Here is a 27,024-nt window from a genome sequence, read left to right on the forward strand (position 1 = left end):
TGGACAAATGGTAAAGATAGAGACGCCACTCCAATGTGAGATCTCATGGCAGTCACGTTCAAATATAAGTGGACAAGCAAAATCAACTTTTAGATTTGCGGTCATGTTTCTCAATTGCGAGCAATGGCGGAATCAAGCAAATGGCCCCTGCTGCCATGACGACACCGACAAATATTTGCGCATGGAGAAAGTCTCCAGAAGCGACGTTGGCAAGGGCCCCAGCGATGGGCGATCCAATAATCGATCCCACGGCGGCGGCGCTCTGGAATTTAATGGTCAATCAGTATTGACAAGGTCATCAGGCGAGGAGAAGGCTCGTTCAAACCGATCTCAATTTGCAAGATGGAAGGAAACTCACCCAGCTCATTCCCATTCTTGTGCCAATCACGCTCATATTTGGTGATATCACAGGATGCGGCATTGTGGAGGTCGGAGCTGTGACCAGGACCCCCGCGACAAATCCCCAGAGGATACACCAGACAATAAATGCCGCCGAGCTGTGAATGGCAATCCAGGAAAACAAGAGGACGGTGCCGAGGATGGCAGAGAAGATGAGGGTGTAGACTGGCTTCACCCGCTGGCCCAGAAGGTATGGAAACGTGCGACCGAGGAACGATCCCCCGTTCAAGATGGCGAGCATGTAGAATGCCATGTCCTCGGATGTGTCCAGCTCCCAGCGTGCCCAGGAGACAATGAAGAAAAGAGGGATGTAGTAGGCCAAAAAGAGGAAGAACAATGAGGTGGTCCACAGAAGGAAGATGGGCTCGCGGAGTGCTGTCAGATCCCATAAAGATCGCGCTTGACCCCCTCCGTCCTTCTTATGTCTGCCGAGAATGAGGCAGATGACGACAGCGAAAGCCAGGTTGATAAAGCCAATACAACGGACGGTCCAGCCATAGCCAATCTGGGGCTGCAATCTGCGAAACATGATGGGAAAGATGACTCCGCCGACGCTCGAGCCTACCGCCGCGATCCCAATTGCGATGGGGCGCTTGGTCGTGAAGTACGTCGAGATGAGGGCTAAGGTCGGGACATAGGATAGCCCGGCCCCCAAGCCGACACAGATCCCCTGCGCAAGGAAGACTTGGTAGTAGGACTTGGCCAAGCTTGTCATCATCATGCCGAACACGGTGAGGAGGCAACCAGTGAAGACAAGCGATCTGAGATAGCCACGATCGAAGAGGGGACCGCCAAACACGCCCGTAAAGACGACCAGAAAAGCCTGTACGCTACCGACCCATGAAATTGCTGATGCCGACTCGGTAGAAAGCAGGTCTCTGATGTAGAATGCTTGAAACGCCCCAAACGTGCTCACGATGCCCCAGACGTTGGCAAAGACGAGAAAGCCCGCAAAGACCAGCAACCATGCTTCGAACCCTCCATTAGGAGGTACAAACTCGAGCTGCCGTGGTGGCTCTAGCTGTCGACTGTGTTCCTCTTCCTCTGCGATTGGAGTTTGTGGCGTCTTTTCGGAGGAATGCCACGAGCTCTGTGGGGTCATGGCCGACAAGTCTTCGACATTCTTGTCGACGTTATGAAGGCGCATGATGAGGATTCTGTTGCGGGCTGCGCTTCATCCAGCTTGTATCCTTGCTCGCCAGAAATTAGAATTAAGGATTGGACATGGCTCCCCACTGGAGGCATAATATTGAAATTGGAAAGGGTAAATGTTGGCGGCTTCAAGCTTCTCCATGGTCTGCCGCTCAGCGTGCCGGGAATCCGGTGGCGTCATTCGCAAGCACGTTTTACGATGGGATCAGCCCTTTTGGGGGATTATGGGCGAGCAAGATGCGACCGAGGAGGTTGACGCTATCGAATGCTCCGCACGGCAGATTGGCACCCATATATGCATGATCAAACAGGAATAGTGAAGGCTGCGTTGCGAAGGAACAAGGGACAGATGTCGCCATGCCGTGCCCGATGCCGTTCTCTTACCTAATGTATTCGCTGTTCGCCGGTCTTAGTGCCGGGCTGTAGTCGGTATGGACCGAAGATCGTGGCAGCGTGGAAGTGTGTACCGGTATTCGGTTGATGTCTAGAGGGGAGCTGGCGCGAATTTGAAAGGCCTTCACGTCTCATGGCGCTCGGTTTTAAATTCAGTGGGCAGCCAGCTGTCTCTCCACTAAAGCTCCGTATGGTAGCAGCAACGCCGAGGCTGTGTATGTATGGCGCCAACGATTCACCATATACTTCTCTTCGGCGCGCTGTATCCGCTGCTGGACCCCGTTTGAAGGGGAAAGTAGGGAAAGAAGCAAAAAGGTATTCTCAGCCATCAGCTCATGTGTCAGAATGCCTTCACATTACAGCGCTCTATTAGCCTTGTCATCTTTTAGCCATCCTCTAGTGGCCTAAAGACTTCAGCCTTGCCTCCACCTGTACACTGTATTAAGCTCTCCGCTAAGTAAATTCCATATCCCTCGCCATTCGTCGGGGAAATGGCGCAATAGTATCTGACCCGACAAAACTTCAGCAGCAACAACACGGACATATTTCGGACACAGAGAGGGCAAGAATCATATAAGCTATGCAGGGAATTACTGCCCCAGTCATGTTGTGCTCCGATCTAGAAATTTTTGCGAAGAAACGCGCCCTTCCCAGGTTTCGTCTCCTGGATATCAACCTCGGACCTCCTTGCTTCTCATTGCCTGCTTCTCGTTATCCCTCAGGGTCAACCCTCCAAACCTGAAAGGAGACGTCTCGAGAATAATCTGAGCGGTGAAGGCTGAACAACGTTATTAACTCTGTTGACCATGTTTCGAGCCAAGGGTGGTGTACTAGCGAGTCGCTGCGCCGGTATCCAGCTGGTGCCATCCTCTCTCTGCCGGCCGTTGGTCAGTTTCCGTCAGTTTTCCGGTTCCGCAACTGCCCTTCAGCGCCTTCCGGTGCGCATCCGCGGGCGAGGGACGGGTACTCTCCAAACCATTGACGTGGAGGGCAAGCCATATAAGATTCAGACCGACACGTACCAGGTTCTGGGCGGAAATGACTCGTCACCCTCACCTGTCTCCTACTCATTGGCCAGTTTGGGCTCTTGTACTCAAGTGACCGGATCTGTGGTTGCCAAGGACCATAACATTAAGCTCGGTCGATGGGATGTTGCGGTTGAGGGTTTACTGCCGACCGCGGTGTTGGTCAAAGGCGAGGAGGGCAACCCGAACTGGGAGAAGGTCGCGTTGAACGTCAAAGTCCAAACCGATATAAAGGGAGGCAGTGATGATCCGAAGTTCAGGCACTTTGTCTCCGAAGCGGAGCGCCGGTGCCCCATCACGCAGCTCTTCATCCGCAGTGGAGTTGCATTCAGCAGTGAGTGGATAAATGAGCCTTTCTGAGGTGTGGGAAACAAAAACGAGGTCACGGCCTCACACAGTCCGTCTATGGCAGTTTCGGCGGAATCGGGGAACGGGCGAGGAAGTCGGGAAAAGGAACGCCTCCTAACATGTGGAAATAATTGCAAATTGTTACAGAATCAGTCGGGCGTGAGCACGAAGCGAGAAATTCAGAGGATGCAAGGCAATTTGATATGGGAAAAAGTCAAGTCGACCTAGAAGTATAAGAACAGTGGTCAACAACGACAAGTTGATACCGTTCGCGATTCAACTAATACTGCAGGGGAGGCTGCGCCGTCAGCTTTGCAACTCTCATAGAAAGCGTAGCTCGGCTCTTGCGCACCATCTTACTTTAGTCGACGAGCGACGACCTTCAATCTACCGTGGTCTCCCACTATTAGACGTGTCAAACCTTCACTCCTTCAGGGGTTCTCAGCCTTGCACCTTCCAAACCAGCAACGGTGAATGACTGGATGGATGGTATTTCTTTTCTTTCTTTTCTTCTTCTCTCCTGTGTTTTTCGTTAGTCTGCAACAAGAACGTCAAATAAGAAGTGAAAAGAGAAATCCGAGAAGCGAGGGATCGGCGAGAACCGCGTGAAAAACGTTGCGATTAGCGGGCCGATGACGGTGTAGATAAATACCAATACCGCAGCATGTGCCGGTGAGGATGACACTGGCTCGCCTGTCGCTTTCGAATTGGCGGCAATCCCGGTGACTCTCCAGAAATACAAGTGCTTTCCGGGCCGTATTCTCCGTGTTTCATAGCTGCCTAGATAGACCTTCATTCCAGCTGATAAGACCGCCAGAGCTTTCGTGAACCGCTTGGCCGCCTCAGCCACCACCCACTACCACTTGGCTGGGGTAAACCAGCTGCGTTGTGATTCCGGATTTTTTCATGTTGGAATGACCCAAAAGGGCTGGATGTGGCCGGGAAGGTGGGCGCTTTCAAGGAGGGCGCAAGCACCTCTTGGTCAGTGCAAATCCTCCGATATGGCAACAAGCGGTCATCTCGCCATCTCGCCATCTCCCTGTTGGCCCGATCAATTCCTTATTTCCGGTTGGCTGCAGTGGTTCGTCAAGGTAATTTCTTCGGCTGCACTCCCGTCCGCGAACATGACGATTGCCATCAAGGACGGATCGTCAAGTCATAATGTCCGATCAATAATCGTCGCAAAGATAGCCGTTTTCCTTGGGTGGAGCTGTTGATATCTCTGATGGTCTGTCAATCAATCCACCAAGCCTTCAAGAACACTCAACGATCAACGCTTCCACTCTCCCCTGCCTCTCATATACCCTTCAATAGATCTCCACACCTCCTCCACTGTCTCTCTATCCCTCCAGCGCCTCGACATTCTGGTTTCTTGCTCAACATTTGCTCCATGTGCCCTTTCATCCCACCTCTCCACAGCAAAGGTTTTGACACTGGACCCCCACCCTTTGACCTCCGCTGGAATGGGTAGTCCTTTCTCCCCGACATAAATACCGAGGACGTGGCCAAACAATTCTTGCGGCTCGCGCCATTTGTACCCTCGAAACTGCCAGATTTGACCTGTTGTAAAGACAGCAACGACCCGGGACCAGTAATCTGGCTTGAAGTGTTCGGGGGAATCGACTAGGATGAAGCGGTATGGCTTTTCACTTAGAGAATGCATTGTGCGGGTGATGTGGAGGAGATTGGCTGTAGTTTGCGTTGACAGGGTGGGATGATCGGGCGGGACATACAGCCCAGTGTCCAGGAAAGTTTTGATGTTGGACATGCGGAGCAAGGATGATGCCGACGGAGACAGCAGAATGATCGGGTCGGATCGTTTCGAAGACACGGCTGAGGCAAGGGGTTTGGACGAGTTTGCGGCAGGCCGAGCTGCAAGTTGAGCCGGTTTCGCTGGCAGGCCGCCCGGTCGCGTAGATGATGAAGGGACGCCTTTTCGTCGTCCGAGGAAGGTCTCTGCGTGTTTTCGCACATGTGAGAAGTCCTATTCAAGAGTTAGTGGAGCGGAAATGGTATGGAGGCGAGAGGTTCCCTACGGTAGGCTTTATCCCCCGCAACACTGTATTGTGATCACCCATTCTTCGTTCACCATTGTAGATTGCCTGTAGCCTGGCATCGATCACCTTAACGGGTCTCCCACCGGCAGATTGTGTGACTCCGACACCTGAGCCGCTGGCCGTGGGCACAGCCGCGCCGCCAGCAACATCGGCGGCCCTGTTGACGGCATCTCCAAGAGCAGGTGCACCTTCAATAGGCTTGATATACTCCGACTCCTCTGACGCGCCCTCAAGCCAGGTGATCAAGTCCAAGCGCTCGACGAATATGAGATTTCTCACTTTGTGACCCTCGGGTAATTCCTTGTCGAGCTCCGCGGCGCGGGCGATGTACTCGGGCACTGGGACATCCTTCTGTTGCCAGGCGAAGAAGATGCTGCGCAAATCAACTTGCGCGGTGTCCGGATTCTGCGATGTGAACCGTGTCTTGGTGTCTAAGGAGAGACATTGTGGGGCCGGGTGTGTGAAATAGAGATGCGTCGCCTCGACTAATGAATCTGTTTGGTTTGCTTCGGCGTTGGCGGGATCTGAGGCTTTCGTGAGAACTGGGGGCTTTGAGACCGCGATGGAGGATCTGAGCAGCTGAAGCGCATCTAGAGTCGCCATCTCTTCAATTAATCCGGCAGGGGTGAGTGTTCTGTTTTGGTCGATACGGCATCGCCGTGCGCCACCGATGTTGTCGTTGTTGCTGTCGTGGAGGGTTGCACGTAGGACCACGCCAAGCCAGAACGATGGGCCTTCACATCGCAGTCGCAGATCCTGTCTCGCGTACTCGTGGCGGATTATCAATTTTCCGTGATAACCGCCCCCCTTTTTAATCACCACCACACCTTCAGCCTCAGCCCATATGCAAGCCACCTCCGTCGGACTTGCCAAACGGCTACCGAGTACTTTTTCTGTGGTCAAATTATCACTAACAATGCAGTCTCCGACTCATGTTACATGCACGATACTCCTTGGCCGGTCAGCGTGCCATTGATTGAACAGGGGACTGCAGGAACACGGGATCTTCAAGGGGTCATCTCGCTTCCCCTTCGAATCTCCCTTCTGGAAGATTTCCATTTCAAGGGGTTGTTCGGACAGGGGCCACGAAATTAATGCGGTGGCATAGGTCCGCGCTGTGCACGGAATACGAGTAGAGTGTAATATGAGGACACAACTATTGTGAATCGCAGTCACTCACTCCAGCACTCCTCGAGAGCCTGTCACATAGATTCAAGGTACCAGACTCTGGTTGGTCACGAGAATGACAATGGAAGGAAGTTAGACAGACGGTCATATTCTGCAATATTTTCAAAGATCAGTCCATCTCGTTGTTGTTTCCAACACAGCTTCCGACAGGCACGCTTCATACGCCCAGCGACCAACATGTCGAGCTTCCTTCTGCGTCCTTCCCAGCCAATGTCTGCAATAACCTCGATCCCTCTATGCCTCGTCCTTTCTCCCTATCCACACTTTACTCGCGTCCTCCGCAGGGGTATCTTTCCAATGCAAATGCAGAATGGAGTGTTCGCGCCCCTCAAGCTATGCCCAGTCGTAGAAAGAACACACAGCCTCCCCTCCGACCACGCTATGCAGGACCTGTACAAGATTGTATGCAATGCAATAGATGTGGCAGTACACTGCCGAGTAATAAGAATCATTCTCTATACTCGCAATAACTCAAATAGCGAGACTCGTGGACATGCTCGTGCAAGGTCACCTAGCTTCGCCCGCAATGAGGTAATGACGTTTTTGTACACCGAATCCGTACCACAGATTCTGAATTCGTATATTCATCACATTAGAATGTGGGATTGTAGAATGAATCGCTGGAACCCAGCGTGGACCACTCAAACGGGTCTCTGTTGAAGTCGTCGAAGAAGATTCATGCAAGGAGAGAGGTCATGATCGTGTATTCGACCGACTGACGGTTCGGTCAGGCGCGGGTGAAAGTGCGCGGTTCGAGCCGATCAAATCGATCTCATGGTCTCGAAGGACCGCGGCGTGCCGGGGGTCTCGAAGGAATTTGGGAACAGAATCCTAGAACAAGCGTCAGTCAACGTAAATTGGTTGGGCGCCATAAACTTACGCTAGCCATCAATTTGAAGACAGCACTTTGGGCAAGCTCAAACAAATCCACGACTTCGTCGAGACTCTCACGCATAGATTCATCATCAGCATTAGTACGGATCATTCTGGTGTCGAGCCGGTTCCGCAGCGAATGGTCGATGTTGAGCTCTGACGGTGCTCCCGAAGCAAGAAACGAGTTGTACAGACCTAAACCGATCAGCCTGGGGGGTCGGGGAGTAAAGCACCCTCGATCGACTTACCATATGCAGCAGCGAGGGTCTCCCTGACGGCCTCAGGTCGGTCCAGCTTTCCAGACTTCTGGAGATTTCGATAATGGCTGGTAAAATCCGACACGTCAAAATAAAACTGTAAATTCTCCTCGCAGAGGGACTGCCTGAGAAACTCCTTGAAGAGAAGTCGGAGGGCCGCGTCCTGAAGGATCACGTTCAATCGGCTGACATTGGAATCCCTGGTAAGCCGGCTCTTGTGGTCCTTGGTATCCCGACTATCTTCGCTGTCAATGCTGGCGGGCCGTGCAAGCCAGCCGCAGACGCGCTGTCCCCTCTCCGTAATAGTGTAGATAGCATGCTTGGTGGGTTGAAAGTACGTGGCCATGGGATTCAATCGGATATATGCTCGGTCCTCCACCACGGGAGCCATCAACTGCCACTTGACAAACAGTTCTGCCATCTCGTATGTTTCTCTGCGATCGATAGTCGTGCAGCAATCAAGCAACCAGTCGGATGCAGCCTTACCAGTAAAGCTGTTGTTCACTAGTTTGTCTAACACTCGTCGTTCCTTGGCCATCTTGACACCCACAAGCCCCGTGGCATATTCAGACACGGAATCCGAGTCTGATAAGGATGTAGAACTCTTCAGATTAGGGCCTTCTGAGCCCATGAATCTGCGGAAAATAATCTCAATCGTGGGCCTATCCTGGACAAGCTTATCGGTAGCCGAATCCCTTTCCAAGGAGACCATTTGCATCTGGTTCCGCCGTAGTATAGGCTCAATATGTCGGGCATTGATTCCATTCCGACCGCAGAATCGATGCAGGGTGGCTGAGCCTTTAGGAGTCAGTTGCCACACGCCACCTTTGGTCACAAAGGCTGTGTTGCCTTTGGACTCGGCAGATTCAATCAATCGGGCATCTACAAACCGTTGGCATACTGAACGAGCCATCTCCTTGGCCATAGAAAAGGTTGTCGTCGTCGTTGTGACGACCCATCTTGACGGGTTTTTGGGGTCGGGAATGCGATTGGACTGAGAAAACTTTAGAGAGCCGAGATTGGTGATGGCCTCCTCTGATAAAAACGTCTCCTCCACCCTCGAGAACCTAACCCGATGTGGTGTGAGTGGAAGGCTGGTGATGAGGGTGGCGAAGAGGTCTTGAAAGTCGCGGGTAAAAGGCCTCTCATCGTCGGTCATGCGCAATATCTTAGACGACGTCTGGTGCATTTTCCCATCTTTCCTGTCCGAGTTCGGCATTGGTGGGACCGCGGTACTGTTCCTCGACTCTTGAACTGGAATGGGCACTCCGCTCGTTCTGCGCGACTGTGCTGCCGCCTGCAATTCTGGCGAGGTTGGCGAACGCGGAAGACTTGGTCGCGGGATGGTGGAAGAGGCGGACTGTTTGGATAGACTACCTGACGAAGTTGCCGAGCGCAGACTTGGTGTAGAACTTGTTCCCAAGGATGCCAAGTTGGCGAAGGCGTTGGATGTCTTCTCACGTGCCAAAGATGCCAGCGACCGTCTGCTCTTGCTTTGGGTGAGACTGGTTGAACTGGAGTGGTGGTGGTGAGGAGGTGGGCGAACGGAGTTGGTACGAAGCGAATTCGAGGTGGAAGAGGAATCGTGGGCGATATCAGACGAAATGACTTGGGCAGGTAAATTTGGAACAACAGGCGCCGAAGTCATAGAGCCGTCCACTGGCACATCCTTTGGCTCGGGCATGGAGAAGACTGGAAATCATGCGGGTAAAGATGCTCAGGCCTTGGACAGGTTCCGCACAGCATCGCACTCGTACTGGGCGCTTTCAGAGGGCCAGAGGAGCAGGACTGGCGGTCGACGGTAGTAGTGTGGCAGAAACACCAACGGGGCGCAACCCACGACCCACGAAGAGCCGGGATTGCTCACCACGAGACCACGAGGATAGTGGAGCCCCTTAAGCCGCAGGCTAGCAAGGTCCTGGGTTTGGTGGCCCTGGCAGGGGGGTACCTTTGGGAAGGAGGGTGGTGGTGGTGGTGGTGGTGGTGGTTGTGGGAACAGGGTCACCAGGGTTGAAAGTGGGTAAGGATGTAATTATTCGAGAAAAGTTCGTTCCGGGCCACTTACGACTCCGTCGCCCACTACCCAGTGTGTCCTGTGTCGTCCGCAAGTGTGTGTTGAGCCAGGCCCGCCAGGAGTGTGCTGACAGGGCGAGGGAGGGCAGATCGAGTTAGGCGCACGATTTGGCGAAGACGCCGGATAGCTTTGGAAGACTGGTTGAGCTGGAAGTGACCTTCGACAGCTTGTTGGTCTCAAGGGATTCCCTTCAATGGCCCTCCAAAGGGGAAAGCTAGTGCTCGAATTCGCTCGTAACGAGCGGCGATGGAGCCACAATCGAAACAAGTATCGTTGGTAGGGCAGCTGTCTGAGTATTTGTCTGAACCAGGGCTGGCTCGAATCTGAAATGAGAGATGAACAATAGGAGACGTATTCCGTAGTTTTGATGAGGTGGCGAGGATGATGGAGGCGCGGCTAGGGTTCTGTTTTTCCTTTTCTGCTTGTCTCTTTCTCCTTCTGGAGGTGTTTGGTAAAAGGTAACGTAAAAGGCGACCTGCCGGAGATCGTATTTCATGAACGATGCTGATACGAGGGACGTGGTCTATGGCAGGACTCAATACTTATTCAAGAAGGTAGCTTGATTAGCAGTGGAGGGCAGAGGAGATGGGGAGCGGGATGGAGAACAGGACGGGATGTAATACGGAGTACGGAGCACAGGAAAGAGGAGGTGAAGACTGGACGTGACAGCTAACTGACCGCCCAACCGTGACGGCCATGATTATTTGGACACGCCTGAGTTCTAAGGACAGTTTACCTAAGTCTGCATCCCAACGTGGCGCCCGTGGCGCCGGTCAAGTACCAGTAAGAATCATCATAGGCGTGGATGCCAGACACACAGCCGGCAGCCCACGGGTGCGACGGGCATTGACAGCGGGCGCCGGCCACGGCCTCACCAGCCATGACATGACAGGCAGTTACAAAACCCCAAGACAAAGAGTGGCGGACAAGTTGCAGGGGCCCCCAACGACCTTCTGTCCTCTAGTGTCTTGGTGCCTACCTACCTAGGTAACTGTTTGTTTTATAGGCACCAGCAAAGTTCTTTCACCGCTGTACTCGGTCCTCGTACCATTGGTGTTGTTAAAGAACTGTCATCTCCAACTTTTTTCTCCCTCCTACTGTAGGTCTTCGACGTCAAGCCATCCAAATCGCTCCGTAATAAAAATGGGAGCCTCATCATTCCCTCCCCATAAAACCCACTTTCATCGTCACCCAAGATGGATGCTTCAGGAAATGTTTCCATGTCCACCATCCCTCCTCAGGCGATGAATGCAACTCGAGTACTCCGTAATCATGCGCACATGGTCCTGTTTCGTTTGCTGCCTAATCCATTCACAGGCTGCATTCAGTTCTGCCGCCTTACTGTTTGCGGGTAGAGCAGCTTCCACGATATTACAAGACGCCTTGATGGCTTAGAATTGTCCCTTCATTTCCAGCAGATCGGGAGACACAAGATCGCATCTGATACGCTACGCGTCTCAAAAGACCAGGAGATGGGGATGGACCATGATCACTCATTGGGAAAAGCTCTATCCCAAACTTCTCTGACGGACAAGAAACGACATAGGGAACACTCGGAAAGAAACGGCTTTACCTAACTAGAGGTTCACCGCAGTTCCACGATTCAATGGTAATCTCTTGTTCAACTCGGTCCACCGCCCATTGCGGAGTACGACCTATATCGACGGTCATTACTTATGATCTGAAGATGATGCTGACCAGCGCATGCCAGTGACATTGGTGACACTCCTGCCATTTGCCGTGGATCCGCAGCCCACCAATTGATGTGGGAACGGAGAATTGAAAGCGGATTCTACTCTTCAGACTGCAAATGATCGTCATCGATGCTGTGACTTAGCTAACTGGTAGTACCACCTTCAATCCCCACAGGCTGAAGAAGAGGGGAGCAAGGGAGAAAGGGAGAACGTGCGCGTGCTTGGGATTTTCACGTTTTCGGAGATGAATAACATCTTGACTCATTATTGGTTTGAATCCTGGCAAAGGACCAGGCATGACATCCTTCGCATTCCGCGAAACAGGCTGACCTCCTCGGAGCTTCGCAGTGCTCCTCATGTGTCGACAACCGTGCGACGGGGACGCGAGACGAGCACTATGATTTTCTTAGCCAAGCCAGAGTCGTACAATCAGTCGTTATCTCGTCCCAGCCGACGTATTCAGGATAGGAAACATTGGTGGTTTCGGAAGCCCGGACATGTTGGAGATTTGAGGCCTCCAGAAGGTCGAAGTCCCCCCAGCCAGCAGCAACTCCTTCGGAGCCATCGACCGTTAGCATCCGGGGGAGCCACTCAGAATGCACAACCATGGTGAAAATGAGAAGCCACCCGTGCCGCGGTATGTGCTCACTGAGGTCCATCTCGATGATATGATTTGATACAACAAAAGCTTCAGCGCCGGAACGCCGTGTGCGAAAGTACCCTCCTCCCTTTCCCCATTATAAGCTTCTAAGAAATTCCCCCGGCTCGACGAAGGTGAACGCAGGGGTAGCAAGAGCGCAAGGGTCTCAAAAAAGGCATAGGGTAGGAAGGTTGAGATTTCCAGAAGGCTACCGGCCACTTTCCGGCGCCCAGGCTGCGAGTATCGAGGGCTTGCCGCTTGATACGCTCGTGCCAGCTGGTCGGTGAGCTGAGGGCACCAACCATGGTTCACTCGTCTTAAACGAGCAGTCCTTCAGAGCTTGGTGCTGTACGTACAATCAGATGTGCCAAGAGGAAATGTGTACGAGCATGCAACCTCAATCACGGGCTCTGGACTGCAGACTTTGCGGCGAGGTCAAACCTCGACCGATGGGTATGAGCTAGACCAGTCTTGGACGGGGTGCCGACGGACCAAGGCAGAAGACGTGGCATGGCAGGCTGTCTGGTAAAGTCACAAGTGAAGAATATTGCGTACGAGGTACTCCGCCTCAGGGTTCCAACTTCAAAGGTCATGTTCGAGGAGCTGATCGTCAGGCTCGAGATGAAACAAACTAAGGGAGGGGATTTGCGTCTTAGGCCAATGGAGCCCTGACAATCTGCAGTTAAAGTCTAGTGCCTCAGCACCTTTGGGCTAGGCGAGCGACAAGCTTCAAGTGTTGGCGCGAAGAGAATTCTCTAAGCTCCGTCGAGAGAGGACTATGCTAGGCAGCTAAGGGAAGCACCGGCATCCCTAGGCGGTCCTGCTGTTAGCCTGGGCTGGCTGGGGAGCCTGGCGCTGGGTGGCTCAGGGAGGCCACGTGGAAATGTATCAAGGCCGCCTCCCAGGTGTGGGTGCCAGGGGTGGGGGTGCCTGGGCTTTAACTGGATTTAACTGGATTAGGGGGCCACAATCGCAGCCTTGGTCCTTGGAACAATCAAACCCGCACCCAAGATCCACCCCAGTGTTGAAAGTCGTGGCTGACTGCCCAGCGTCCCTCGGCCTTCGAGAAAGATTCCAGGTTCCACAATCGAAGCAGTTTAATTTGAGAATGATCCACCTGCTCCGAGCCAGACGTCGCACTTTACGGAGCATCTTATCCAACATCCATGACAAGTGGACACACTGGGCACACCCTGTCAATCAGCAGGGCTGAAGATAGCTACCCTAGCAAAAAAAGGGGGGGAATTGGAGAGGGGACTTTTATCCTCGACGTCAAAAAGGTGCAGTTTCTGTCCCCCATCCATCCATTTGGCATTCAACAACCCGCCAGGGCTTAAACTCATCATGGCTAGCAAGGGCGAATTCTCCACGCGGCCTCCTGCACCTGCTTTCGATTTTCCCCAATTTTTTCCCTCCACCACCTGTTGTATGAACCACTCCTGGGAATCAGAAGTGAGCTGGGACCATCAAACCACGCCGGTCGACGGCCTAGCGGTCAAGTCCGCGTCGAACCTTGCTTCATCAGGACTCCCCTTTGGGCAAGCGACGGCCTGTCGCGTCTCAACTCCCATTCGTCCCTCTTCCACGATTCCATTTTCCCCTTTCAGCGGCCTGCGAAACAATCCAGAAGAAGCCATGGAAGCATTTCATCACTCCGCAGTCAATCAATCCTGGCCCCATCCCGATTGGAATAGCCAGAACCCAGGGCGGCTTCTCGGCACCTCCTGGTCCACCTTTTCACGCTCGCAAGACCCGTCTTGACTATCTAACGTCCCTCGTCGAGTCCACACATCAAATATCTCCTTCGATTCCTGTTGCAAAAAGCCACAAGCTTCCCTCCGAGACGACCAGCTCCCCCGGTGGTAAGGTTCCGACCTTGCTGGCGGCCTTGCAATAAGAATTCGTGGATTGGACAAGAATGACAAGGAAACAGGGAAAACATCATTGTTAGCACAGATGATCATTCGCCATGCTCGCTATGCTATAACTGGTATCGGGACTTGCCTGCACGATCGCCGCACGAGCAGTACTTAGAGCACTGGGTCCTGCAGCCAAGCGGTGGTGGCAGCTCGTATTGACGGGCAACCCGCCCAAGTCGAAGCCGTCGAAGCCACACAGTTCGTTCTCGCGCAGTTTTGGCATGCAACCACGGCCCAACAGGCTACGCTTCCCGCACAACCTGTGGCCAGGAAGCTCTATCGGTGAGATTTTTTTTAACTTTGTCATCGCCTCATCTCATTGCGCACTATATGGAGTGATGTACGAGTCATGAAGGACCGTCTGTGCCTGGGGACAGATTACATTGGCTCTGTGCAGGAATCCAACTGCTGCCGTCCCTGGGGTTTCCGGTGTTTGGATCTCAACCTCTGCCCTCGCTCGTCATACCTGCAAACTCTGAGCTCATGCCCAGCCAGCCGAAACCTCTGCACCTCCAAGGCAGGTGAAACCTCCGATTCGACCCTCGTGTCGCTGTCCAAGTACGTCCAATGCCGTCTCTGTATTCCGCCCACGCGCCTACTTGCAGTCTAGCATGCACCCTGCATCAACTGCAGTCTAGCATCTTCCCTGTTCCACGTGGCCAACGCCTGCAGACCCAGATTTTGTGGCGGCCACGAGGTTTTTCTGCGGGACACTGCGTTTCACAGCTTGAAGTTCCACGCACTGCAGCCCAGCTGGCTCGGGCTCGGCGTCGACACGAACACGGTATTATTGCACCATTGGCCACGACTCTCTTTCGAACTGCCTTTTTGGTTGACCTCCATTATTGCCCAAGCAACACAGTCAAGGAGCAAGGGACAAGGGATAAGGGACAAGTGAAAGCCACTCGCGAGATACTACCTGGGTACCGACTACTCTTCAAGTTGCTCCTCTATTGCCGCTCTGATCCACGCACCCTCAAACACACGCTTTGGTGACGCTCAATGCCGCCAATTGTGCGTTGTGAGGAGCATCTCGAGACATATCGAACTTGTTGGCCTTCAAGCTTTCAAAAACCGATACAGTTTGGGGGGCCGGGAGGGAGGTGGAAACACATCCATCCTGTCTACCATCCCTGGATTTTGACTTAAGAGACCAGAATAGGTTAGCCTACACATCATTGTGAAGTTGTAAGACCTGAAAGTTTGAGCCAATGCTAGCGTGCGGCCTTACCATTGACTGCTGCAGCTGTGTCATCTACTTACTGTATGCCTTGCTTGGGCACAGGACTTGGCCGAAAGCATTGGACGACATCAACGGCACTTGGGCAAAGAGTTGAGCCGACTGCTCTCCATGTCTTTTTCCCACAAATCTCCTTCGGCTCAAATTCGATCTCCTCCAGAATCTGAAGGCTGCAAGTGGTCGCCAAGCACGCTTGATCCATGGACCCAGATGTCGTTCTGCATTCACCGACTTTGAAAATGCAAGTTGTTATTGTCGTAGAATGCAGCTACAACGACAGTCAGGTGCGGCAATATCCTCCAGAACGAGAGTTGTTGGATGCAAGAAGCCAATGGTCGGCCATATCATACTTGATGATCTTCAAATGGACGTTCTGCCTTGTCCGACTTGTTCTACCCTTGTGTACACGAGCATCGAACCTCCGGCGCTATCACTTCAATTAGACATCAAATCCTCACCGACAATTGAGAGCCGTTCAATCATGTTCCCTCGTAACTCAGGTACCCAAGTCTTCTTAACGAGATCCTCTATAATTCACCGCTAGCAATTCTGTTGAGTGGATCGAAAGCTGTGCGGTGAACAGGACCACGTGGGCGAGCCGGAATCAGCAGGAATCTCAGCCCTCCGCAGCATTGACTGGATCCCAATACGATCGAATGTTCGACGTTGAAAGTGCAGCCAGCCCGGATACCTGGCAAAGTTGCATTCCAATCACCCTCGGACCCTCTAGGCTCAGCAGGATGTGGCTGACAACCTGATCCTTCCAACGCACGTGTCTTGCAACACACCCTATGCTACGAACAAGAATGGAGCATCATCATCATTCTACCTGATTCCCGAAGTCACCCCGGGATGAGATGAGATTCTACTTTGCCGGAGTCACCGTACCTAGATTTCGTTCAGAAACCGCCTGTGAAGGACGAGTTAGGACGTCGCAGAAGACGCAACCCAAGATTTCGCATGCTACCCTGCCATTTCAGCCTGAATGAGCAGGGGAAGTAATCTAATGTCAGCAGAGTGTCAAATTCGACAGAAAGCCACGGCCGTCTGGCTGATTGAGCACCCCAGTACGCCCACTTTAGCTTGAAGGCCCCTGGCCAGACGATCAGACTCTCATGACCCCTCGTTTTCAGATCCGGTAAGAGAACAATGTCTCCAATCGATGCTTACTACCAGCATTCCCTCAACGCCTGTTTTAGTCCTCATGCGAAGTCCATGTTTTTGGGCCTAGAGCAGCGCCCGCCGAGGGTTGATCCACACGAACCCGACATCGCAAAGCCGCCGGATCGTATGTAGCCAGCAAAAAGATATGCTATAGCGTTATTACACCATCTACCGATTTCCACATCGTTTGTTATGTTATCCCAGAAAAACACTCTCTCCAGAGCTCTTCAGGGAGGAAAGCGCTCGACGACTCACATGGGAATGTTATCGGTCTTACGGTTCCAATTGTCGGCGTTCATGGTCATCCTTAAGGCTACTGTCCCCCGTTCATCTGACAACAAGGCCGCCCAACTACGAAACAAAAGGCTGAAGGCATCGGATAAAGGTTCTCCTGTCGATCTCTGTTCCCTCGGATGGTAGCAACGGCAGATATCTGCTATTTTTGCTTTGAAGAGCCTGGCACCAGTCAGCAGAGGAAGTGGTATTGCGAGGAATTCGTGGCGAGTCGCTAGCGACTGGGGCAGGAGTCTCGAACGTTGCCTCCTCGCCCTCTCAATTCTTCTCTTTCTTTCTCCTGTCAACCTTGTCCTCTCTCTTTCAAAGGTCTTTAGTCGCCGCCTCAATTGACTTGAGGCTTATGGCGAGTCAAGGTCAAACTACGTCGGATGAGAGACAAATTGGAGGACACTAACTCGTCCTGCACCTCCTCTCGCATCCAAGAACCCCTTCCTCTCCCCTGTGGCCGCCCACGCGTCGAATCCTGGGCTGAACAAAGGAAGAGAGAAAGAAAGAAACAAAGTGAAAAAGAGAAGAGCGTCTTGCTCCAGACCAGGACTCCCCCTGAAAGGAGAATGAATGTCTTCCTAATCCTATTCCTACTCCTTTCCTTAACAGACGGGACCGCCAAGTCATCTCACCTCACAGTCTCTCTCTATGTCCCCCCTCCGCAGCCCTAGCATTATGGGGTGGAAGAGGTAGGCACATAGGTCCGTAGCTAGATAAAATACACTCCAATGCTCGTTGCTCTAGGGTATGATATCTTTCCATCATCCTTCGCGTTTGGGCACCGCTTTGGTTGGACAGGCCGTACCTACCTACCACATGGACAGATAGATGGACGGACAGACAGACAGGACCATTGATGAATCGTCAGACGAATGAGGGATGCATGAAATTATGGACTCTCAAGATTTGCGTCTGGTGTGATGGCGGCGAAACACAAGAACACAGGCGGAAATAGAACAGAAAGAGGAAGAGGAAGAGGAAGAAGAATTGCCTCTAGCAAACAAACAATTGAGCATTCCGATTGCTATTCCCCCCCCCCCCCCCCAACGATCAAACTCGTGGAATATCTCTCTGTCCTTTCGAGGTAATAGTAGGTCAGTATTATCTTCAATCAAAACTTTTTTTTCATTCTCCCGCCCCTTGATGGCGTTGCATTATTGCAGCTTGGTACCCATTTACACAACCCCGACAATCCAACTATCCGATTCATAATGTCTCTACCATTCGACAGGGTCGGACTTGACCTCGCCCCTATTCGTCTTGGGCACCGGCGCCGCCTCGATCTTGACGGGGCCCATGCGCCATTTCTTGAGATAGCCGCTGCCGTCCAACCAGGGCGTGTCCAAGGTCCTCTTGGCTTCAAACTGTGCAATCTTGTCCTCCATCTGCATGGTCAACCCGATATCGTCGAGGCCCTCGACAAGACAGTGCTTGCGGAACTCCTCCACCTCGAATCTCGCCAGTTCGTTGCCCTTATCGTCGCGGATGACCTGGTTGGGCAGATCCACCTCGATCTCATGGCCCGCTCGGGCTTCGTCGGCGATCTTGTTGAGTTTCTCCTGGTCCGGCATGATGAGTGGCAACATGCCGTTCTTGAATGTGTTGTTGAAGAAGATGTCTGCGTAGCTGGGGGCGATGACGCACTTGATCCCAAAGTCCAGAAGCGCCCAAGGGGCGTGTTCTCGCGAAGAGCCGCACCCAAAGTTGGGACCGGTGACGACGAGGATCTTTGCCTGACGGTAGGGGTCTTGATTTAGGATGAAAGACGAGTTCTCGCTACCGTCCTCGTTGTAGCGTAAGGGATGGAAGAGCGCAGAGCCTAGGCCGGTGCGTTTGATGGTCTTGAGGAATTGCTTCGGGATGATGGCGTCCGTGTCCACGTTGGCTTTATCGAGTGGGGCTGCAATACCTTTCAGCACGGTGAATTTGGGCAGACCTCCTGATTCACCCATGCCCTCAAGGTGATTTGTAGCCGTGCTGGTTGCGTCTGTGGGGATATCGAGGATACGGTCAAGCTCTTCTTCAGAGTCGAGCTCCGCAAATTCAGGCCTTACGTCAAGTTTAGGGTCTGCTTTGGCAGGAGAAGGATTGTCGCTGTGTTTGCGCACATCAGCCAATCTACCCACAATCGCCGCCGCCGCCGCCATGACAGGAGACACGAGATGCGTGCGGCCAAGAGCGCCTTGTCGGCCTTCAAAGTTGCGATTTGAGGTGCTCGCACAGCGTTCTCTGGGTGACAGGATATCAGGGTTCATGCCCAGGCACATTGAACAGCCAGCCTCCCGCCATTCGAAGCCTGCATCTAGGAAGATCTTATCCAGGCCTTCGCTCTCAGCTTGAGCCTTGATGTTACCAGAACCTGGCACGACCATGGCTCGCTTGATATTGGGAGCGACTTTCTTACCCTTGACGATCTTGGCGGCGGCACGAATATCCTCAATGCGGGAATTTGTGCATGAGCCGATGAAGACCTTGTCCACCTCGATGTCTTCCATCTTGGTGCCTGGGGTGAGTCCCATATATTCAAGGGCCCGTTTGCAGCTGGCTTTCTTGTTGGGGTCCTCAAAGTCGTCGGGGCTGGGGACAACACCAGTAATGGGTACGACATCCTGTGGTGATGTTCCCCACGAGACTGTTGGGGCGATATCCTTTGCGTCAATGAAGACCTCGATGTCGTATTTGGCACCTTCGTCTGATCTTAAACCGGCCCAGTAATTGGTCGCCTTCTTCCACTCATTGCTGTCGACCTTTGGAGCCAGGGGGCGGCCCTTGAGATACTCGAAGGTAGTTTGATCTGGGGCGATCATGCCGGCCCTGGCTCCACCTTCGATAGACATGTTGCAGATGGACATGCGAGCTTCCATGCTGAGACTTCGGATTGCAGAACCGCAGAATTCAATGACGGCGCCTGTACCGCCGGCGGTGCCGATGACACCGATGACATGCAGAATTATATCTTTGCTGCTGACCCCGGGTGCCAACTGGCCGTCGACCTGTATCCGCATGTTCTTGCTCTTCTTTGTGATCAAACATTGCGTGGCCAAGACATGTTCGACTTCGCTAGTGCCGATGCCAAAGGCTAGGGCGCCGAACGCGCCATGAGTAGAGGTGTGGCTGTCACCGCACACGACTGTTGTGCCCGGCAAAGTGAAGCCCTGTTCGGGACCGATGATGTGCACGATGCCTTGGTTCTTGTCTCCCAGGCCGAAATACGTGAGGCCGAACTCTTTAACATTGTCTTCGAGGGTGGTGCATTGTAATCTGCTGTCCTCTTCCTTGACAAAGTCTGCCACATTCTTGAAATTCTTGCGTGATGTCGTGGGGACATTATGGTCGGTGGTAGCAAGCGTACAGTCTGGCCGGCGGACTTTCCGCTTGGCGTTCTTCAGGCCTTCAAATGCTTGTGGGGAGGTGACCTCGTGGACAAGGTGTCTGTCTGTTAGAAACGTCAATGCTTTCTGAGCCCGACTGTTCCGTGGGTTAAGTGTGTAGCGTACCGATGTAGAGGAGAACGGTGCCATCTCGCTCTTCGTTGACGATATGGTCTTGGAAGACCTTGTCATATAAAGTCCTAGGGGTTGACTCGATAGAAGGCATCTTGACAGACACAGCAGCGATCACCACCGGGAGCGAAATGCGAGATTCAAGGATGGAATGGAATTTGCAGAATGAATCTTCGAATAGCAGAGCACCAGATATAAGCAAAAAGGGTTGGAGAGACAGTGGATGGCGGGGGGGAGGATGCAGAGGCCCGACATCGGAGGAGAGGATGACTTCACACGCCCGTTGATTGGTCCGCAGATGATTGGATCAGCTCCAGCCAGCCAGCCTTGTCATCCAGACTCAGCCTTGTTGCTCTTGCTCTCCACACCTTTCCAACACATGATCAGCAATCCTGCGGACAAGGCCTCCTATGCAGTCGAAAGAAGATGATTCGTGGTCTCTGCGAGGGAGCTGTGGTAGGAATGCTAAGACAAAATGGGCAAGTGCCACTTGCCCCAACCAGATTTTCCGGGATGAGGACTTCGAGAACAGCTCGGCCACTGCAGGTCTCCGCAACGGCAATGGCGGTTTGGGTGCAATATTCGCTTCAAGAAGGACGAGATGGGCATTTCAAGGGGAACGACAAGATCAGAAGAGCCCCCGTGGTCCTGACAGCAAATGTACTGAAGCTTGTATCAGCATGGGCGAGGCTGTGAAACTGTCAACTCATCAACAACGGCAGGGAAGCTCAGCCTCGCCGAAGTAGCTTATACTGGGTATGGACACGGGATGCCCTCCCAGTTCACTTACAGGTGTCGCAGCTACTATGTATTCAGCAACCTCACAAGGCCCCGGCCACCGACCCTGTTAGATCTTTTCTCATTCAGTCGCATAGCCCAGAACTCGAAGTCGAAGGGGTCTCATTGCTGGCTCAGACTGCTTTCAGATGGGGCTATGTTGTCCAGAACCGGGCAAATACAATTGATATTGCTATACTTACCTGGGTAGTGGGGCAGCCGTGATGTTTTGATCTTGTGATATTGTGATATATATCTTGGCGAGCGCTGATATATGAACTGTACTGTACCTACAGACTGGCAGGTGGGTCGAGGTGCAAAGGGATTCTTGCCACGGAAACCGAAGAGAAACAATGCATTCTCATCACACAACACCATTCATCCAGGGACAGTCCCTTTCATTTTTTGCACTATGGTTTTCTCCTTTCATTCCATTCCCTGCAACTGGCCAAACTGCTCGAACAAGCGAGCGACTCTTGGCCCAATAAGGACTGCAGCGTGGAATCGAAGCTCACCTATCGCTGAACGTGGCCCCCACCCCATCCCTCCAGAATCTCGGCTGCGTATCTCGCTAACGACGCCACCTTCGTAACGGCTGAGCTCTGGAACGGGCTGGGAAGCGTGGACACCAAAAGTGGGCATTTTGAAAAGAGGCACGCAGGTTGAGCAAGATCTCTATTCAATCAAGCTGTTACAAACCATTCCCTTCCCTCACTCATGACTTTCGGCAAAGGACCAGATAACTCTGCCGCAGACCGTTAGCCGACCTGTATGCGCCTAATCGGATGCCTAGATTTGGGCTTCCTGAGCTGAGAAGAGCCCAGACATTCCTCGAGTCGACATCATCTTGCTTGAGCCATGTACTTTTGCTGACCCCATCCACACAACGAGCACCTTCGAGGCTCGCTCTCAGCATTGCAGGCGCGCATCTCGCGCCTCAGACACAATACTGTGTACGCATTCGCTATTTTTCAACCTCTACATCGCTCAATTACAGCAATGCAGCCAGAAGACCGGGAAAGGCAGCCATGATCCGCAGTGAAACCCCCGCCAGAGACACGCCTCCACCGCTGGGTAGAATCGGAATAGTTTTCACCGATGTTGTCAAATCGACAAATATCTGGGAGAAAGACCCAAAGGCCATGATCGAGGCCATGAAACTGCACGACGACATGATCAGAGGCCTCACTGTCGCGAACGAAGGCTACGAGGTCAAGCAAAACGGCGACGGCTTCATGATTGCCTTCCCTACCGCCACCTCGGCGGTACAGTTCTGCCTCGACGTGCAGGAAAAACTCCTGGACGAGCACTGGCCGAATGAAATCCTAAAGCTGCCGCCTGGCCAAGAGACCAAGGACTCTGAAGGTCATGTTCTCTTCCGCGGCTTGCAATTGAGGACGAGTGCGCACTGGGGAGAGCCCGTGAACAAATGGAACGAAGTGATCCAACGGATGGACTACCTAGGGCCAGTGGTCAACCGCGCCGCCCGATTCATTCAAGTCACAGAGGGCGGCCAGATCGTGGTATCTGAAGAATTCCTTCTTCAACTGCAGAGCGAGATGGAAATGGCCAGGCGGCAGACAGAGGCGCAGGAAGAGATCCATACCGCTGACAGAGGGACCGACGGGCATCCCTCCCACGAAAGAAACGCGCCGGCAGCGGCTTCTCTGGACCTTCGCAGCCTGCGTTCTCAGCGAGAACAGAAGAAACTCACGCACCAGCAATTCGAGATCCGGCCGCTGGGAGACTACGAGTTCCAGGGACTAGAAGACCCGCACAAACTGTACTTCATTGTACCCTGCTCGCTTGAAGGGCGCGTGGATCACTGGCATCAAGTCGCCCATGTGACGGGTGTGAAGGGCAATGTTCGCTCATCGTAAGACTCGATAGTGACCACCGATGGGGAGGAAACCACTTCCCTGCAGCCCTGAAAAGAAAAAAAAAAGAAATAGATCGCCATGTTCATACACCCCTAAGCAAGACGAAGCTAGTTGACTTGAACAGTCGAAGGGGATATATCTTCTGTTGACGAGGAAGTTGAGGAGAAAGGAGCACGACGGAAATGCTGGTGTCCAAGGGTTCCGAGCGTCCAGCCTGTACAAAGAGGGCGATTGTTGGGGGAGGGGGGAGAGAACATATAGTTTGCTTTTGGGTTCGTTTCACGGTGTACAAAAATGATACAAGTAAAGCAAGGCATACGACGACAATTCACTTGGTAACCACGGCGCAGTGTATTGGATTGCAATGATATTGACGGGCACCCCATGTGGACAAAGATCGCGGCATAATAAACACCTCGGACTTGAACTCAATATTTCCATAAGGCTGTGGTGAGCTCTCAAGACGCCCCTGATGGATGAGGGCCACGGCTCGGTCTAACCCATTCCCTGTCCCAGCCCGATCCAGCCTGTCTTAAATCACCGCACAGTCCAGGTATCTCATCTATGGCAGAAGGCCTCAGAACCCTATCACAGGTGTGCCCGGTGATTCAAGCCGCAGGCTCAACCTCGTCGTCTCCATCCGCCTTGACCGCTCCATTCGTCTCTGGTGCCTCGTCATCAGGCTCATTTTCGGCACCGCCGTTCATGTCGAGAAGGTCCTTGCCCTGTGGTGGTGTTGCAGCAGCAGCACCTTTGTTACTTTCAATCTCCTCCTCCAACTTGATGTATTCTTCCCATTCGGGGAACAGCTCTTCATCCTGGCCCTTGCCCGGGACGCCCAGCAACCTCGCAACCTTGCCTTTTCCTTGCTTCTCGAGCCCCTCTTTCCACTCCACGACTAACCCGGGTGTCAAACTCGGTTTATAGGTCTGGCTGAACAGGACCGCCTCGCTGATCCTTCCTGTTCGTTTCAGAAGGTCAATGCAACTTGCCACATCACCTGTGGACCACAGGGCAGCGAATGCGACATTGTTGGCACCCGATTCTTCTGCTTGCTTTGCCAGTTTGAGAAGCCCCTCCTTGTTGCCCGAGCTAGTGTATAAGAGAAGAAGAGAACCGTGGTCTTTCGCATGACTAAAACACTCCTCCGCAAGTCTCACGTCCCATGCTTCGAGAGCTTTGTCGGCCACAGCGGCCCACCGCGCTTGCGTATCTGATTCCCTCGTGATCTCCAACGCAATCGCGAGATTGTTCAATCCCAACGCTAGTTCGAAGCGGTGTTCAGGGTCAGTGGCGACTTCCAGTGCGAGGTCCTTGTGGCCTTGGGCTTCAAGGAAGCGTGCAATCTTGTTCATTTGATCCTGTGGGATATCTGGAAGGAGTTCCTGTGCGGCTTCGAGTTCACCTCGCAAGACAAGGGTTTGGTAGGATAGGAGGGCGGTGGAAAGTCTGTAAGAGACGACGTTGACATCCTTATCACAGAGGTAGACACGCTCGTCCCGTTGCAGATATCGCAATAGATACATCGGCTGGTCGAATTGGGCGATATTCACGACTTGTTCGCCTAGAAGGTAGCTGAGACGGGTGTTGGTGGTGAATATGAAAGCATCGCCGACCCATTCGCCAGATTTCACAGATTCTTGTAAATCAGTGACGACAGAGAAGGCGGCCTCAACACCGTCTTCGTCTGCTTGGCCCGAATTGAGGCCGTCAAGGTAGGCTTCACGGTCGAAGCGGAGGACGTAGGTGGTGTCGGAGCAGGCAAGGGCCACTAGTTCGCCTGACTCGCTCCAGTAGACCTGTCCCAAATGTTTCAGTCACAGCCGCTCCAAACAGTTGGATAGAAAGGGCTATTGTTACCTCTCTGGGTTCGACTTCAATTCTTCGGACGAGAGTGCCAGTCTCCCAGTCAAACATGCCTATCCCTCCTTGTCCCTTTACGCCGAGAAGAGTACCGCCGCAGAGACCCTCTGACTGAAAGCCAACATCGAGACCGCCGCTTTCTTTTAGTTTCTTAAAAATTTTAACGCTCGTACTAGATTCTCGGATTGCGTAGTCGGTTGGATTCTGATGTGATGCCCTTTTAGCCAGTGTTAGCGGATAATGGTACCCCAAGGCTTGAGGCTCTACATACCATGCAAAATCAAGTGCCGAGCCAAAGGCTTGATTTCTCCATGCCAAAGCGGTGTACTGGGCGATCGTTAGCAGGAGAGACGTCGCTGAAGAGAAGCACCAGACTGCTCACAATGATGAACTCCCCGTCACCGCAGACACTGACAAAGCGGCCATTCGGTGAGTGAGATAGTGTGGTGGGATAGCTGCATCTCACGTTAGCAGGTTTACCACCCTGATTGAGAACACTGCTCACATTTCGGTGGTGCCCATTTCTTTGCTTGGAAGGGCAATAGGTGCACCGTCCTTGACTGTTGCATCTCCTCCCTTGATGATAGCAGACACTACCTCGTTGTGACGTGCCCAGACGAGTTTTCCAGTTCCGTCCATGGAAACAGCTGGTTCCTCTCTGCCCATCTTCACAACAACGGCACCATCGTCAAAGCCCATGGCAACACCTTGTTTTCCTCTCTGGTACGAAACACACCATGCTCTCTCCAAACCATAGCTCAGCGACTGTTCTAACCGGTACGTATTGGCATGCCATATCTTGATGGTTCCGTCTTCGGAACCGGATATGATGACGGGTAATTCGGGGTGATAACAGGCGAAGCTGACATTGCTGGTGTGTCCTTCAAGTGTTGCAATGAGGGCTTTGGTGGTGTAGTCCCATACTTTGACCGTCTTATCATCCGAGGTACTGAGGAGGTAAGGCTTGTCGCTGTGTGGATAGTAGTCGACATGATTCACACCCTTTTCGTGTGCCTCAATGGTCTGTTTAGCGGTGGCATTGTCGATGCTCCAAATCTTGATTGTTCGATCTAAGCATGCTGACGCAAAGACGTTGGTATCTTTGGGGTTGATTGCGAGTCCCATGACATAGTGTTGGTGTCCAACGAATTCGCGCACACACCGCCAGTCCTTTTCCCAGTCAAACATGCGAATTGTCATGTCATCTGAGGCGGTCAGGACCACGCTGAGGACGGGATGCACGACAATTGCGCGGATATAGTCTGGGTGTCTGCAACCGTCGTTGTAAGCCCACCTATTCGATTGCTTTGGAATGTCTCAAGCCGCTTACGCCTCAAATGTTTTGACCTTCTCACTTGTATTCCAATTGACCACTCTGAGTTGGAAATCATCGCTGCCACACACTATCCAGTTCTTTCTCTCAATGAACCTTCCCGCCCTCACAGGCACATCGGTGAGCTCGAACGTTTTGATGATGGACTGGGTTTCATAGGACCAAATGTGGGCATGGCCATTGTATAAGGTAGTGAGGATCTTGAGCCGTCAGTGCAGGGAGCGGGCAAAGATGGAATAACGGAAGTAATACCCATGGTTCGGTGCTGTGCGACTGTTAGAATTCTGCCTTTCATAAGAGTCTGGTACTTGCCTGTGAAAATCGATGCCCTTTACTCGCTCCGAGCCTTGACTAGGTCAGTCTTGACACATAGCATTTGTGGGGAAGACGAACGAGCAAAGAGTTGTCGCTTGACGTCCAGGCGCATTGCGGCATCAAACAGTCGAGAAAATATCAAGAGGATTTGGCGACGCACACAAGGGTGCTGGCGAGGACGATTGGGGTACAGTCAGAAATCGAACCGGACCAGATAGAGACCGAGCACAATATTCCATATCATCAGTTCATGGCCGTCGTGAGCGCCGAGGTTCAGTTCATTGAAAGGAGTCGTACAATTAGCAAGGGAACGTGGTCTCGTTGGTTCTGTGGTTGTGACAGAATGTCCCTAACTTCACGCCTCAGGTGCATACATCGAAAGTTTGTAGACATCCTGCCGCTTTAAACCCAACTTGCCCTCTCCGCTAAACAAGAGCAAGAGTAAGATCTGGTGCTGCGTACAGCCTGATATCTTTCTTGTCTGTTCCAATTATCCTTGCTGAGCCGATTGTTTCATTGACTCCTGAGATATTCTGTTCTTCTTCCTTCACAACTTCGAAATGGCTTGATGGAGCGAAGACTTGACATCCTTAAGATCTGTATGCCTCCCGCGGGATTAGCGACCTTCTCACACCATCCTGACGC

The 27,024-nt window shown here is 52.7% G+C and overlaps 7 protein-coding genes across 7 annotated transcripts; 2 read left to right on the top strand and 5 right to left on the bottom strand.

Annotated features, from left to right (window-relative positions):
• Positions 1 to 82: 82 nt before the first annotated feature.
• A1O5_07848 (uncharacterized protein) lies at positions 83 to 1,546 on the bottom strand (the record flags this gene model as incomplete). The annotated part of the gene is made up of 2 exons (XM_007748436.1): positions 83 to 262; positions 359 to 1,546. The coding sequence occupies 2 exons, from the start codon at positions 1,544 to 1,546 to the stop codon at positions 83 to 85; spliced, it is 1,368 nt and encodes a 455-aa protein (XP_007746626.1).
• Positions 1,547 to 2,750: 1,204 nt separating this feature from the next.
• Positions 2,751 to 3,329, top strand: A1O5_07849 (uncharacterized protein; the record flags this gene model as incomplete). Its single annotated transcript, XM_007748437.1, has 1 exon — positions 2,751 to 3,329. The coding sequence occupies one exon, from the start codon at positions 2,751 to 2,753 to the stop codon at positions 3,327 to 3,329; it is 579 nt and encodes a 192-aa protein (XP_007746627.1).
• Positions 3,330 to 4,587: 1,258 nt separating this feature from the next.
• On the bottom strand, positions 4,588 to 5,977 carry A1O5_07850 (uncharacterized protein; the record flags this gene model as incomplete). Its single annotated transcript, XM_007748438.1, has 2 exons — positions 4,588 to 5,301; positions 5,354 to 5,977. The coding sequence occupies 2 exons, from the start codon at positions 5,975 to 5,977 to the stop codon at positions 4,588 to 4,590; spliced, it is 1,338 nt and encodes a 445-aa protein (XP_007746628.1).
• Positions 5,978 to 7,255: 1,278 nt separating this feature from the next.
• On the bottom strand, positions 7,256 to 9,376 carry A1O5_07851 (uncharacterized protein; the record flags this gene model as incomplete). The annotated part of the gene is made up of 3 exons (XM_007748439.1): positions 7,256 to 7,393; positions 7,443 to 7,630; positions 7,684 to 9,376. The coding sequence occupies 3 exons, from the start codon at positions 9,374 to 9,376 to the stop codon at positions 7,256 to 7,258; spliced, it is 2,019 nt and encodes a 672-aa protein (XP_007746629.1).
• Positions 9,377 to 17,925: 8,549 nt separating this feature from the next.
• Positions 17,926 to 20,305, bottom strand: A1O5_07852 (3-isopropylmalate dehydratase; the record flags this gene model as incomplete). The annotated part of the gene is made up of 2 exons (XM_007748440.1): positions 17,926 to 20,144; positions 20,206 to 20,305. 2 exons carry the CDS (start codon positions 20,303 to 20,305, stop codon positions 17,926 to 17,928), a joined length of 2,319 nt encoding a protein of 772 aa, XP_007746630.1.
• Positions 20,306 to 22,016: 1,711 nt separating this feature from the next.
• Positions 22,017 to 22,868, top strand: A1O5_07853 (uncharacterized protein; the record flags this gene model as incomplete). The annotated part of the gene is made up of 1 exon (XM_007748441.1): positions 22,017 to 22,868. The coding sequence occupies one exon, from the start codon at positions 22,017 to 22,019 to the stop codon at positions 22,866 to 22,868; it is 852 nt and encodes a 283-aa protein (XP_007746631.1).
• A 608-nt stretch (positions 22,869 to 23,476) lies between these two features.
• On the bottom strand, positions 23,477 to 26,491 carry A1O5_07854 (uncharacterized protein; the record flags this gene model as incomplete). Its single annotated transcript, XM_007748442.1, has 8 exons — positions 23,477 to 24,667; positions 24,729 to 24,948; positions 25,003 to 25,058; positions 25,114 to 25,186; positions 25,237 to 26,001; positions 26,062 to 26,264; positions 26,317 to 26,329; positions 26,400 to 26,491. 8 exons carry the CDS (start codon positions 26,489 to 26,491, stop codon positions 23,477 to 23,479), a joined length of 2,613 nt encoding a protein of 870 aa, XP_007746632.1.
• Positions 26,492 to 27,024: the final 533 nt, after the last annotated feature.

Source organism: Cladophialophora psammophila, assembly GCF_000585535.1.
Source record: "Cladophialophora psammophila CBS 110553 chromosome Unknown aczJe-supercont1.12, whole genome shotgun sequence".
Taxonomy (NCBI): domain Eukaryota; kingdom Fungi; phylum Ascomycota; class Eurotiomycetes; order Chaetothyriales; family Herpotrichiellaceae; genus Cladophialophora; species Cladophialophora psammophila.